We start from the raw sequence: 14,926 nt of genomic DNA, 5'->3' as shown, positions 1-14,926 counted from the left end.
ACAGCCTCTCTTAGGATCAGAAATTTTGCTGTGTAGCACAAGGAAGTGGCTTTCTAGCAAGTAGCTTTTTCAGTGCTTTCATGTCATCACAGCATTTTTATTTTCCAGTACAGCAGTCAGATGACTCGGTAATTAACAGTGGCAGATGTAGCTGCATTTAAAAACCCATGCTGTCGTTGGCGTTGGCATTAAAAATTGAGTATGTGACAGACCAGATTGGCTTACTGAAAATACAGTAAAACCTTCCATAGAAGCAATACGATCTGTCAGGATATTGAAATATTCTTCTTTCAGGGAATTATTGCTCAGTTAATAGGCATGGCAGTTATTTTGTCTTTTTAATTCCAATAAACTTATTTAATCAATAAGTGTAATTACAATAATATTCTCTCTCTGTTATAAGTTCTATTATGTTGCAGCATGCCACTTGAAGTGTGAGACTGCATTCAACGAACCCATAATGTGATTTCTTTAATACTAAAAATAGAATTTAGTGTCCTTGTTCTGCTCTAAACACAGATGCTATACTTGCTGCTAACTGCTAAAAGGATTTAGCAAAGCAAAACTGAAATCGATTCAGGTCTGTCCATTTCTGGTGTTTTGATACTGTAATATTCTTCATGCTTTCTGCTAGGAAAAAGCCCTTTAAAGTTAGGACAATAACTGGGAGGTCATTAAGTATCAGGATGCTTCCTAATGAAGGTCTCAAACTCATACAAAAACCTTCTCAAAGTGTTAGGTCTCAAAGGTTTCAGTTATGTTTCAGCCAGAATTTTTAGAATCACTTAAACACCACAAATGCTGGCCACTGAAAGCCTGTCTCAGTCTGTTTTGAACTGGACACGCAGAAGAGGATAATCCACAGCTCCTGTTTCAAAAATCATCAAAGATACATGATCTGTCTGTAGCTGATCTCACTTCTCTGAAAGTGCACTCACCTTGCATAGTAGAGAATACTTCTAAAAGAAAAGTACTTGATAATGTTTTCAGATCCCCTTTCATACTCTACAACATTGCACGTTTTTTTTATCTCAGTGTATGTCTGCGCTGCTAAACAAGTTCTTCAAGTAGTGGCAATAGAATGTGTAGCGTAGCATAGCACAAAGGAAACCATATAAAAGGTCTGTGTTACCACAACTAAACTGCATCTGGAATTGGGTACTTTTATATTACTGTGCTTTGCTGACTAGAGACATACCCATAGGGTGCATAACTTTTAATTAAATGTTCTTCATTGTCATTGTTATTTATAAATCTATATTGCTTTTCCATTTCCATATGTAAATTGGCCTCCTGGGCTTTGTTTGAATTTCCTTAAGAACTCTGGGCTGTAGCTATTCACCATTCCAGTTTATGGGCTTCTTGAAGAAACCTGAGGTTACCTTGTGGTATAGAGTAAAGATTTGTCTGTATTATTGCTGGTTTTGAATGCAGTGCATGTTATATAAATAATTCTGCCAATGGCTGCATATCTCTTTGTCTTTCAAAAGACAAGTTTAATATTTGCAAGTAAAATGCAAGTAACATTGCATCTTTTAGCTCCCCAGAGCAAGTATTAAAAATTAGTCTATGTTGTCCTTCATGTCCAGACTAACAGTCTTAAAGCCCTAGTATAGATTCTGGACAATAACAACAAGAAATTTAAAAAAAAAAACCAAAACAAAACAAGACATGCTAAATATTCTCACCAAATCTGTCAAAGATGACACCTTCCGGGGCTGTTATTGGTTCACTGTCTCTGGGGTTTTTTTGTGTGGTGTTTTTTTTGTTGTTGTTTGTTTGTGGTATGGTATGGGGTTTTTGTCCCATCCCTGTCCCCCCCGCCCCTTCTTAAGCATTAAATTCAATCGTGCCTCAGGCAGACTGAGGGGACCTCTCCTTTTGATACCCACTGAATGATACACGATTTCCAACCTTCACATCTGAACAAACATCTTTCAGGAAAACCATTATGTGGATTGTGCTAACAGTCTCTTTGATCATGAACGCTATCTGCCACAAGCAATTATTGAATATAGCCCTGCATGGATATTACACTGCGCCTGTTCCTTTGAATTGGTTTGAATTGGATCAAGCAATTGTCTGCAAGTACCAGGTTTAGTTAAGAGTTTCTTGTTCCTTTAATTCACCAATATATGCTTTCTCACCAAGGACCAAATTCAACAAAACATCGATAAGTTGCTGACTTCTAAGCATAGATAAAACTACGTTCCCATTTAGTGAAGCTTATCAGTATGTGCTTAATGTAAACTGAAAATCAAAATTGTGGGAAAGCTTTGCTGAAAAGTTGCAGAAAATACCACTTGAAACTACACGTGCATAGAACTTTTGCTAAATTAGAACAGATCTGATTTAATTTATGAATAGTTGAACATATTGAAAAATTGCTACATAAAAGGGATCTTGTGTTATGCAGAACCCTTCCCCTCCTCTAAATTAAAAAAGCTGTTGAGGACTGTACACTGACTTCAATGTTAGACAGAAGGCAACACTTCATTTTTATTCTTTTTGTGGTTTGCAAGTCAAGAATACAACTATAGGCCTGTTATCCTTTTTTTTTTTTTTCTTTTATTCTAATTTTTGGGATGAAGTGTTTGGGTTTTTTTGGGGGGGAGCTGCTTATTTTAAGAATTTCTGGAGTGAGGGTTGGAAGATGTAAGGGTTCATATATTTGAATGCAATGCATTCCAATTGCATGCAATCTCTGCATCTTGCAACTGCCTTCTCATCTCTGAGCTTTAACTGCATGAGCAGTTCCAGCTACATTTTATTCTCATTTAATGAAGATCTGTGGGGTAGATGTGGAGAAACCTTTTAAAATTGTTTTTTGTAAAAAAACAAAGTACGGATGTGGATATTCTTACATCTAGAAAACACTCTTGGGACTTATTTCCTTAATTCTCAAATCTTTAAACCTCTATCAAAAGATATCAAGAAGCTAGGAAAAAAATTATATTTAGAAGAATCCAGAAATTTTCAACAGTTGTTTTCCATTTGATGAAACAAAAGCAAAGTATTTCAAAATATAGACAATTTTCTATGTCAGGATGTAGAAAAAATAATTATAATTAAGGAATTTAGCTTTCATTTAAATTTCAATAATTAGCACAAATTGTGCTTCTGTTGAAATGGGTCCGTAGGAGGCCGAAACTAACTTCGCTCTGATTTTCCTCTGACACGTGGCTAGAATTATCCTCACAGGAAGATGTTTTAAAACTTCCCTCCTAAGATATTTGGCTACCTTGTCTATGCTTAAGCATTCTTTTTTTTTTTTTTTCCCCCCTTGTTGTACCTAGATAATGCTGTTTCTTTTCAATGTAATTACTATATTTTGTGAGGTGTAATATAGCACAAATACTGAATGGGAAATAAATAGCTGCAGAATTTCCATGAACAGTTCAGAGATTGTAGTCAAACTATCTGCATATGTTGATAACTTACCCCAACACTTCCTTCAATGTCACACTGAGATATAGAAGGTACTACTTCAACTGACTGCTTTTTCTGACATTTTTTGTACAGAAGTGATCTGTTGAGCAAGGTCTAGGTAAGAGTAACTCCTCTACTATAGATTGAGCTATATGTGCTTGAGTTCACCACTGGTGAGATCAAGTCCAATAGGCAGAGCTGGCTGTTGACTTTGCCAGCAGCGTGACTGACGGTGGCCAGCAGAGCTCCCACCATTTGCCATTCATCTGATCAGTAAGCAGAGAAGGGCTGGCATACTGCAGCCTCCCAAAGAAAGGGGGTATTGCTGTACTGTAAAATCTAAACAACTCATGATGGATTAATTATCAAGCTAGGATACAAAGCTGCTGGATCTCCTATGAGTTTTATTGCTTGTGTCCATGTATATATTTATTACTGAGTTCAGATGTAAAATTGTCTGTTCAGTCCCAGTAAAAATGATCATAATAACGATCAAATGAAAAAAACAAAACAAATAACCATCTTCCTGGGAGGTTTTAAGTCTTCTTTGCTGGACTATGTTTTCCTGATTTAGTTACCTTTGTATTTTGGTAGGGGTGCTTGTAGGGGGAAGGAGAAAAAAAAAAAAAAAAAAGCGCTCCGATGAACCGCAACACTTTGCCTATACCTTCACTAATAATGAACAATTCTCTCTGTTTTTGTGCAAGTTTATGTCCTGTATCTTGTCATCCTTGAGAACTACTGCCAAGATGATCCAGGGGATGAATAGACTATTTTGCAAGAGCAAGCGAAAACAGCTTTTTTTTTTTTTTTTTTTTTTTTGTGAGGCTAAACACACTGAGAAAGGGATTCAGCGGCCTTTGGAGCGTGCTGTGTTGCAGGTGTGTGTACTGCAGGAGCGAGGCAACAGAAGAGGGGAGGGGGATAAACTGAGACCATGAAACGGTGGAACAGAAAAACAAGGCTGGAAACCCATCTTTCAGAAATGAAGACAGGAACCTACAAGAATGTCTGGTACCATCAAAAGCATGAGGTTCTGGAATAATGTCCCAACAGGAAGAATGAGGGGAAAGCCAACTCATTTTCAGATGGAGTTGCGTTTTCAAGAGGTAGTGAATGAGATGACATAGTGTGCCTGACTTGAACTAGCCAGAAACTATAGGAATAGCAACCAGAAAATCCCTTCGACCCTTGTATTCTTACTGACTTGGTTAAAGCTGCTGTAGTCCCTTTTTCATTGCACAGAACAGACTTAGCAAATTTATGTGACCTCAATGCTCTAACTTAATTTTCATCAGTTGTTTTTTGGTTTTTTTTTTTAAGACTTCTAGTTTTATCTCTGAGATCTCACAAGCGGAGATTTTTAGTTTGGGCCACCATTTGATTAGGAGGTTTAGAGTGGCCAGTAATTTGGTCGGAACTGATTGACGGTTGAAAATGACACCTTGAGGAGGTATTAAACTAAGATCCAAGAGTGATGGCTAGGCAGCACTGAGGATCTATCGTTTGAGAGACGTGACACTGAAGTTAATATAGTCTGTCTGTTGCATTTGCAGTTGGATGTGTAGTTCCGTTTCATTTCACGTCCTAAGTTATTAGAAGTGTTTCAGTGTTCTTCAGATGTGGTTGTGTATCAGTTATGTACTTCAACTGAATCAAGAATGACGGTGTGAGCCTGCAATGATAACTGTATGAAAATGACTTTGAAATTTTAAGAAGAAAAAGAATCCAAACATCCCCTTTAAATGTTTGTAATAGTAGTAACCAGGAAGTCCTTTCTTCAGCTTTGGATTACAGTTTTAATTCCAATGTTTCAAAATATTCGTGTCCTGTAGAACATGGTCTTTTGACTTGTTCATCTGAAGGACGTAACTTGAATCTTCTAAGAGTGCTGCAATGTACATAGAGGTGATTGGGAGCAGGAAGTGGAATTTCTGTTGTGTGAATCGGTTCTTATTGCTAACATCCTTATATGCACAAGGAAGAAAAATATTGTCATTTGGAAAAGAATTCAAAGTATCAAAAGATCATTAGGGGGTTTTTTAGCTTTATACAGGTTGCATACTTTACAATAAAAAAAAAAAAGCATGAGTGTCTAATCTGTTTGCACTTGTGCTGCATGAATGTCAGCAACTTGGAAAGATTCTACTTGCATGAATGCAGTTGACTGAATAAGATGTCAAGCATTAGAAAGGCTTTTAATGTGTTCGTTACACCTAGGCGTAGAGGAAAGCATTCATACCATTTTGCAATTTACTAGACTTTAATTGCAAAGAAGTCAGGGAGCCGTTTTTGTTTCTGGTATATCACTGGACGTTGTTCCTGTATTACTTGATTTAATCAAGATGGGTATTGCGAGTGGGTCAGAAAATTCTGAGTGGTATTTGGTATGCAAAACAATACCTAGTGCAATTGGTTTTGAAGTTGCAGTGCTGCAAATTTAGAAACAAAGTAGTTAAGGTATTTTCTATAAGGTGACTTTCCCTTATTTGCTTTAACGCTTGGCTTTTTTAATCTTTTGGCTTGTCTCCCTCAGTCCTGTGATTTCTGCCTTTTTAATACTGCTGAATCATGTGTTCTTGTATTTTGTAGCTGTTTAACTATCCACGTTTTTGCAAGGCACGCGGCAAGGATTTCATCAACAGAGCATTGTTACTCACCTGATTAGTTTGCTGGGCTCACTTTAGCCTGATAGCCTTGCATAAAATCCCTTCAGTGCTGACGAACATTACTATTTCTTCTTGCTGTGTGGATTTTTGCTTCATATTTCCTCCCTCAGACTATTGATGCATATTTAATAGGAACAAGATTAGTCTTAATACCAAAGCCTGTGGTGATGTACATCAGATCAAAGTTCTGAAATAGTCAATGGGTGAATATGATTTTGTTCCTAATTAAAACAATTAGTTTTACATGCTGCTTTTCAATGAAAATTTAATGTGTGAGCCGTTGTATCAATTTAATTTCATTATGCCAACATATTTACTATGCTAGAGTAGAAGTAGAGTCAGTATTTCCATTATAAGATCCTATTTTACAACTGCAAAATTAGTGTTGTACTCTTTAGGGGGTTATAATCTGGCGGTAAAAATTCATTTAGGGCAGAAACTTGGCATGTAAGGTTTCAACAGCATATATCTTGGGGGAAAAAGAAAATGTAATTTTGGAATACAATGCATTTGTAGATGGATTAGAGTTATGAGGGCAGAGAAAAATGTTAACTTAAACACACACTTTGATTTGCAACCCAATTTCCAAAGTGTTTTTTTAAAAACCTCCTAAACAAACAGCACAGAAAATGCTTTTCTTGTGTCACTGGTGCTTCATGTAGACCAATTCAGAAGGGATGGACGGGGTGGTGGTGGGAAAGGAAAGATGAATACTACTTAGTTGTATATGAATTTTTCTTCAGTTATACTTCAGTGAGCTCAAAAACACCTATTTCTTTTCATGTTTCTAGTTAATGTATATATTTCAACATGATGGTAAGATTGTAACACAGAATAGTTGATAAAACTTCTCAATGACAAGGATTTGTAAATATTTGCAAAAACTGAGGCATAAACCACTATCTTGTCTCATAATGTTTTATGTAAGAAGGTATTGGAGGCCGTCACTTTTCCTATAATTTTATTTCCTTTCTTATACCATATTTTTTGAACGGGAAATTGTAATAAGAATTTGGGATTTTTTTTTTTCTTTTTTTAAAAACCTGGCCCTCTTACGTAGGTAAGGAGATAACGTCATCCCTTCAGTTCCTCACCAGGCCCTGATTTAAGGTGGTATTTCAACAAAAATTTCAGGAATACAGGCAAAGGTACTTAGGTACATAACTCACCTTACTAATTCTTAAAATACTTTTGCAGGATATGAAACAGTTTTGAAAATAAGCCACTTTTTAAAACTTCTATTAAAAACTAAATGCTAATACTTGAATGTTTGGAGTATCAAAAAAATAGCTTGCAACAAAACTTTTAACATCACCATCTCAAGCAGCTAGAGCTGTCCCTTTTTCATGTGTTTGACAGACATGTAATGATGTTGCGTAGAAGGTGGGCAGTTTGAGTATGGATGGCTTGCTTTGTGTGTTTCTGAGGTACAGCTCAGGTCAGATCTACACCCACAGGATTTCTGTCTGGTGTCTCATCTTTTAGTAGGAATGGACAATTATTAAACTGGCTGACAGCCACACTTTTCCTGAAGCACTTGTCATGACCTCTTATTTCCCCAAACCCAAGTTCTCCATCCCTTCACCCCCTTAACAAACATCTTGCCTCTATAAATCTGCCCTTCCCTAATCTCCTCCTTGAGGGATGCTGCCCTGGGCATTGCCTGCATTATGCAGTCACTAGGCAGTACACATTACAGCAGACAGGCGAAGTAGGAGCAACTGCAGGACAAGGTGGGGATGGCCTCTGTATATTATTGTCTGGGAGTAACGTCCTCTGTGTCCTGGGCAGTTGAAGCCCATCCTGTCAGAAGAAAATCTGAACAGCCAGCAACTGAGGTGTGCTTCAACTGCTTGAGAGCTTCATGTGGTTTCGCATGCTCTGATTTGGTTAGCCTTCTTCAAAGCCACAGATAAAAATCTCTCTAGTTTCCAAATTCAGAAATAGCTTGTGGCATAGGTGAATTTAAATTGCTCTCAGATGCCAAATGTATCCTGCTCCAAACAAATCCATTCTTTCCTTGAGCTCATGCAAATAACGACTTATTAAGCCTTGTTATGCTACATCACTCTGGTGGTAATCTTTACTTCAGTGTTTTGAAACCCAAACTCAACAGATGTTTCCTGCATGTGTGCATTAAATTATCTGTTCTTGCTCTTGATGTATTATATGAAGTAGTGATTCATTATGTTTTCAGGATCTTTACTGCATGGAAATTTTTCAGCTTCTCGCTATTTATACCAATATTATTCTCTAGAATACTTCATGTCTGACCCCAGTCATAGTCCATGGTTACAGTGTATATGTGTGCTCTTTCTATGCCACAGCCCTGTAATACTTCCAGCAAACATCTCCTGCCCATAAAGAAAATCAGCAATTCAGAACTGTTGGCAGCCTCCCCTTAAGGAAAGCGAATGATGTGGGCAGGCAACCCATATCCCACTAACTTCATGTGCTGTAAGCCACGAAGACTTAAATTAATGGTTTTACGTTACAAGATTTTAAACATGTATTTTATTGTGATTCAATTTCCTGTACCTTTTTCCATCTATTATAGACAGGGAAGCAAACCTGGAGAGGAGAGTTACCTTCATTAATGTCACACAGACTGTCATTGAGAGAGTTAGGAATGCAACTAGTGTTTCTTTAAATAAAAAAGGAAGAAAGAACAACAACCCAAAATTGCCACATTAATACTTGCTGTAATGCTCTATGTATTTTTCTTTACAGGTGACTGTTACAACTATTGGCTATGGGGATAAAGTGCCTCAGACCTGGATAGGAAAGACCATTGCATCTTGTTTTTCAGTATTTGCAATTTCATTTTTTGCACTACCTGCGGTAGGTTATCTTGTGCTTTTGCTAGCAATTTGGTGTTGACTCATTAGTTGTCTGAGGAAACTTTTGTTATTGATTCTTTAACCTTTCATTTAACCTGATGTTATGAAAGCTTTGGATTAAACTTTTATATTGTAGTTAAAATATATGTAGCTTGTAGAAGCAAAAGAGCTTCTACAAATAGCTAAAAAAAGTAAATATGCAGTGTTTATTGTATGCAACGCTAGATTTGGTATGTATTTGCGAAAGAGATATTTAATTCAAAATACTTTTTCTGCCTGTCTCAGAAGTGTAAAGGAAATTATTTCTCATGCTAATTATTTCTGGACTCAGTGACTTAGTGATGTTTTGGCTTTTTAAGGCATTCGCTCATAGTTTACTCAACTGATTAGGTCCAGGGTGAACTGCAGAATTTTCATACACATCCTTCTTCTAGCAAAGCTGCCAAAAAGGTGTCACTGGCAGAGAGACAACAATAAGCAACCAGGGACACTGATGCAGCTCTTTTGCCAAATTAGCATCTGTCCATGGCCAAAGTCCCATTTTCAGAAGTGATGTAGGGCTGAGCTTTTAAAGGTGTTTGGCACTTTGTTTGCATTAAAAACAGGCTCCTAAGTACTTCCTCACAAGAAACAAGGCATTTGAGTACCAAGGGTAAATTCAAAATCAGGGAAACCTGGACTGTGGTTTGAAAACGCAAAATATTCAGTGCTAAGGGTAGTTAAGGGTATTTTTTTCACAAGTTTAGCAATACTCCTGAATTGTGCTGTTAAAATGTTTGTGCACCCTGAAAGGTGCTGTTAAAATGTTTATTTTTCAGCAAGTTTTTCAGTTCAGTGACACAAACAGTTCTGTTAGCAGATGTTAATGTAGTTGCGGCAGGGGAATTGGTGGGGATAAGCACAGGATGGATGAGAAGAATACCTTTATGCCAGTACTGTCACAAAAATTCTTCACAACATTAAATAGTAATTATTAAAACTCTTGGTGGTTTTTAAAATTAGTCGCTTACTTTAAAGGTATGCAAGCTTTTGCAGAGGAGGGCAAGTGTCGATTTTTAGACTCTCCAGCATCAGTTTCCCTTTAAAGCATAATCTTCCCCTCTCCTCATTCTAATCTCCTTCACATTTATTCCTTGTTTAGAAGAGAGATCTGGTAAATGAAATGATCAGTAAGAAAAATGCCAACAGCTACTATTTTGATTGAAGAGTTGTTTGTTTTTAACTCAGACTTGGATGCCAGCAAAGTTGTTTTATAAATAATTGTGTAGCATCCCCACCTGCACAGCAATGCTTTTATGTTTACCTGTCAGATTTCCCTAGTCTTTGGAGAAGTAAAACAACAACAAACACCCCTTTATCAGTGTGATTTTATTACTGAATTAAGTTGTTCTTGGGAGTTGGCCCAAGGGGGAAATTTAGGGTTTGAAACTCTAGCAGTAAATAGTTGATAGGTAGTAACTATTGCATGCTGCCTTGTTGACATTTTAAATAAGGGGAGCTGGCTGAGAACACAGTCAAAAGTAATTGTTGTGGCTAAACACAACTGATATGGGTTCTGGATCTAGCAACGATCCTTCATTTCCCAAATAAGTGATGTTTGAGCATTGTTAACTCTTTGATCTTTACTAAATGAACATAATAGGAAGGGCCTTTCCTGTTCCTTTCAAAACACTTGATGATTAATACAGTTCTTAGAGGTTGAGCCAAGATCACTGGCTGCTCTGACACCTTAACTACCATATGTAGAAAATGAATTATGCTTTTGTTTGAGTAGGTGTAGTCATGTAAGCTGATTTAAAGAAGATCTCATTTTTATCTGTTACTAAAACCTCTATTAAATATGTCTATAGCTATGCAAATGACTACATAAATGACTCACTCTACTTAATTTTGGACTTAATAGTTTTACTATGTTTGGAGACTATTTTGAGTTGTACACCATCCAGTGTCATTAGTCCATGTCACTCTGTCCTGAGAGTGGATTAGATGGCCTTGCGTTGAACTCACTGAAGTCCTGACCATTTTGTAATATTCCTTTTCCTCTTCTTTGTCCTCCCCTCCCAGCATGGGTTAACATATGGAAATAGAAATTACTGTACTATGGTTAAAAGGTCTTTCTTGTGACCTGAATCATGCCATGGCAAAGCTTTATTTCTTATAAAAATGAAGTTGAGCACATCAGGTTGATATTTCTCCCTATTCTGTCATTACAGTGCACAAGCATTTATAAGGCTTTTAGAGGGTATGAAATATCATTTCTGCTCAGTCTTTAGCATTGGAGTCCAGCTGACTTAAATAGGCTTTGGATTCGGGCATGATAGCATTCATAGTTTGTTTCAACAAGTAATACTAACTGAGTCTAAAAACTTCACAGTATTAAGTCATTTCCTCTAAATAATTAGTTGGGTTTTATGATGCTGAATAGAAGTTTATTAATACAACATAATTTGGCAAGCTTATGTGTGGTTTTTTTCTCCCTGAAAAAAAAAATTAGATCTGTGTTTTCTTTCTTCCCACAGGGAATTCTTGGTTCAGGCTTTGCCCTAAAGGTACAACAGAAACAAAGACAGAAGCATTTCAACCGTCAAATTCCAGCTGCTGCCTCTCTTATACAGGTACTGAGTTCCTGCATTTTGCATACTATAATTTCTTTCCATTTATAGTTTTTTTCTTTTTTTTCAAAACTGTTGGCAGTATTTCCATGCCTGATTCCCATTAAATATTGTATAGGAGTTACAGATGCAAGTCTCTTAAACGATTTTGGAAATCCCACCTTTAATGTAAACCACCTTTAATGAGCAGAAAACTTCACTCCCAAATCGGTGTAAACTGTTTAATTCAGCTGATTAAAATCAAAACTGAAGGCTATCCTGTAGTTATTGAACAATTTACCTGGGGAAAATATTACGAAATACTCTGCTTGCAGTAGTGAAAAACAGAGAGGAGGCTTCATGTAAAATTGTACTTTTAAAAAATACATTGTTGCTTGTAAAGACAAATGTGACATATGCTTCATTTTCCTTGGGACAAATAAATTCTTAAAAATCTCAAATTTAGGAGAATTAAGTCAGAATGTTAAATAGGAAAATCTTGTCTCAACTTTTCAGCTCCAGGATAGGTGGCTGGGAACCACTCTGATTCTGCAAAATCAGTCTTTTCGTGTAGGATAGCATACAGGCAGAAAAAGTTTGATCTTCTCTGTTAAAAATACAGTTGCAGTTCAGTGTCAGTAAGGTCAATGCAATTTTATCCTCTACTTCAGTGGAGCCAGCATTTCACTCTGGAGAAGTATTAATATTGTTTCATTCTAGGTTTTTGCAGCTTTTCCTCCCTGACTCAGTAACTGCATGTAGCTTTAGAAGCACAGGGATCAAATTTAAAAGAAATTTAGATGTACACCTAAGCCGTATCATTTTTGCATTCTCATATGACCTATTTCTCTAGCTTCATGAGTGAATGTGGATTTCCAGGTCAGGCTCTTTATGGAAACAGTAGCTAACTGTAAAGTTTACGCTTGAAACTAAACAGTCCCAGAGTTAATGTGAAAAAGGTTTAAATTTAGAGCTCTGCTTATAGCCAGACATTAGCCAAAAATCTTCAGACTCACTGTGTTTCGTTTGGACTACATGATCAGAAAAAGGTATGGTTTCGCAAAGAATGGATTTTTAGTGTTCCCACTGATTCTTTTGGGAAATCAATCCCAAATTATTGGGAAGCCTGAGATTGCATGTCCAGAATGTTGTACTTGGCTCCATCTGAAATGTTAAGGAGGAGTGGAGGACAGATAATGAGTTACTGACTGCCCATTCTTAATAGTGATAATTATGATTTAGTAATAGTCTCAAACTTCTAAAGGTCCAATTTAATAAGTGCTCTACAAATAACTTACAAAAAGTTTATTCTTAAACCAAGAAGTTGGTGAAATAAGTACAAGACAAGACAACAGCTGAAATGAGTGATACTTTTTGCCTGTATTCCTTGTTGTTTTCTTCTAGAAGCCAGTTGTTTCTTCCAGTATCCTGTTAACCATGGTGGGAATTATATGGTGATTGTCTGATCCTTTACTTTCCAGCTGCTGTCTCTTTTCCTGTGTCATTCTGCCTTGCTTTCTGTCTTTCATCTAGTGTTTTCTGGCCTTTCCCACTTCAGATTTTGCGTGTGTATATGTGTGTCTTTTTTTCGTGTAGTCTGTAAGTGAGGATCTGCCTTTTTAATCTGGAGATTAATTACTAATCAACTCTGATATATTTACACATTTAAGAGAGAATGCAGTAGTGTTTTGTCTCTGGTTGGTCTTGTTTCCTGGTCCTGCTTTTCCTCCTTTTTGTCTTAGAACATAGTACTTTAATCATTGGTGGTTGGCAGGAGGGAGGATTGGTTTTGGGGTTTGGCTCCTGGTTAACCATTGGTGCTGTTCCCTCATGCTCTCAGTCTTATTTCTTCATATGAGTATAGCCCTACTGACCACATCATAATTGTTTGGGGTTTGTTTTGGTTTGTTTTTTTTTTTTTTTTTTCTGATAGTACTCTTGTGAGGCAAGGAAGAACAATTTTTGTTTTCTGAGTAAGAGCCTGAAACACAGGATGCAATAGGCAAAATGCTCAAAGTCAGAGAGGGGAAACTAGGGCAGAGCAAGAAATTCAACCCCAATCTTTTGAGGCCAGTCTAGAATTCTCTCTTCTTATTTGTTTGTTACTAATGCAAGCAAAAGTCACACTTGAAAAGACTGATCTTCCTTTCTGGTTTGCCCAGTTCAAACTATGTGGCTTCCATTTACTAAATAAGGATTCTAAACCATGCTGAGTTTGTTTCCAGTGGGGAAATTCAAGAATACTATTAAATAAAGAATGACTAACCTGCTACTTGGAAGTTACTTTGTAGTACAGATAGCTACAAATCTGATTGCATTGATTGTTCTGTTGCTTAACATATTTGTTCTAGACTGCATGGAGATGCTATGCAGCAGAAAACCCAGACTCTTCTACATGGAAAATATACATTCGAAAACCTTCCAGAAATTATCATTTGCTGTCACCCAGTCCAAAACCGAAGAAATCAGTGATGGTACCAGTAACTAACATTTCCTGTTATAGTAACTTAAAATTTTTAAATTAGGTTGAATTTATTTACTCTATAGAGGCTATTTGTTGTGTTTGTTTTACAAATTATTACTTGGTTTTAAAGTTTTATTTTCATTTCAGTTTTGAGATTTTCAGTATACAAACATTTTAAACTATAACTTAATTTGCTTCAGTTCTCAAGCTTGACTTTTTAAATGGATCTATGGGTTTGGAAAAGAGCAATAATGACCTAACTCAGGCACATCAATCAGTAACTTATTGTTGTTGTCTGGAAAACTATAAGCAAAGGAAAAAAAGAAAATTACTATTTCCAAAACAGTAACTTTTAATTGTTTTTTTTTTTAAAAAAAACAAGCTGCTGCCTCTCTCAGCTTTTGATTTTGTGGCTTTTTTTAAGCTTCTATGGTGAAGACATCTTGTGCCTCCATACTGTAGTATTTTCATATAAACTCATTCCATAAGTTAAGAAATTTTGTTTAAGAAACAGCAGCAAAATACCTTTGTCAGAATCTTTACATTATGTAATATTTCATCCTCTCAATTGTAAGAGTATTGCACAGTTGTCTCAAGCTGGAAGGAGAGGATGTTATGCAAAAATCTTCCCTAGTATCCCAGGTTCATCTGAGTTCAGTAGCAATATATCCATTTGCTTTTTTGTGAAGGTATGATTTATTGCATCCATAAAATGGTAAAGATATTCTAGAATAGTTTGATTTATATAAACTGTCACAGAGCTAGCAGATTTTTTACTGCAGGCAAGGGATTTGCTAATGGCAATGTGCAGAATTCTAGTGATTAGCCAGTTTTGGCGGAATGGGAGGCAATCATACTGAGAAACGCACAGTGTAGCATCATGAAAATGTAATTGGTCAGGCACTCTTTTGACTGGTTATTGCTCATTGGGGA

At 36.6% G+C, this 14,926-nt stretch overlaps 1 protein-coding gene across 4 annotated transcripts in view; it reads left to right on the top strand.

Moving 5' to 3' along the window:
• The window catches only part of KCNQ1 (potassium voltage-gated channel subfamily Q member 1), a 369,368-nt gene that overhangs the window by 97,391 nt on the left and 257,051 nt on the right, over positions 1-14,926 (top strand). For all 4 annotated transcript variants that reach the window (XM_009462968.2, XM_087746749.1, XM_087746750.1 and 1 more), the window contains exons 7-9: positions 8,829-8,939; positions 11,458-11,553; positions 13,881-14,003. In XM_009462968.2, coding sequence (XP_009461243.2) covers positions 8,829-8,939; positions 11,458-11,553; positions 13,881-14,003 — 330 coding nt within the window. The remainder of the gene's footprint in view (positions 1-8,828; positions 8,940-11,457; positions 11,554-13,880; positions 14,004-14,926) is intronic.

Source organism: Nipponia nippon, unplaced genomic scaffold, assembly GCF_047370975.1.
Source record: "Nipponia nippon isolate SJK-2023a ecotype South Korea unplaced genomic scaffold, ASM4737097v1 scaffold_10, whole genome shotgun sequence".
NCBI lineage: Eukaryota > Metazoa > Chordata > Aves > Pelecaniformes > Threskiornithidae > Nipponia > Nipponia nippon.
The sequence above is the reverse complement of the archived record's forward strand: the minus strand, read 5'-3'. Positions and strand labels throughout refer to the sequence as shown.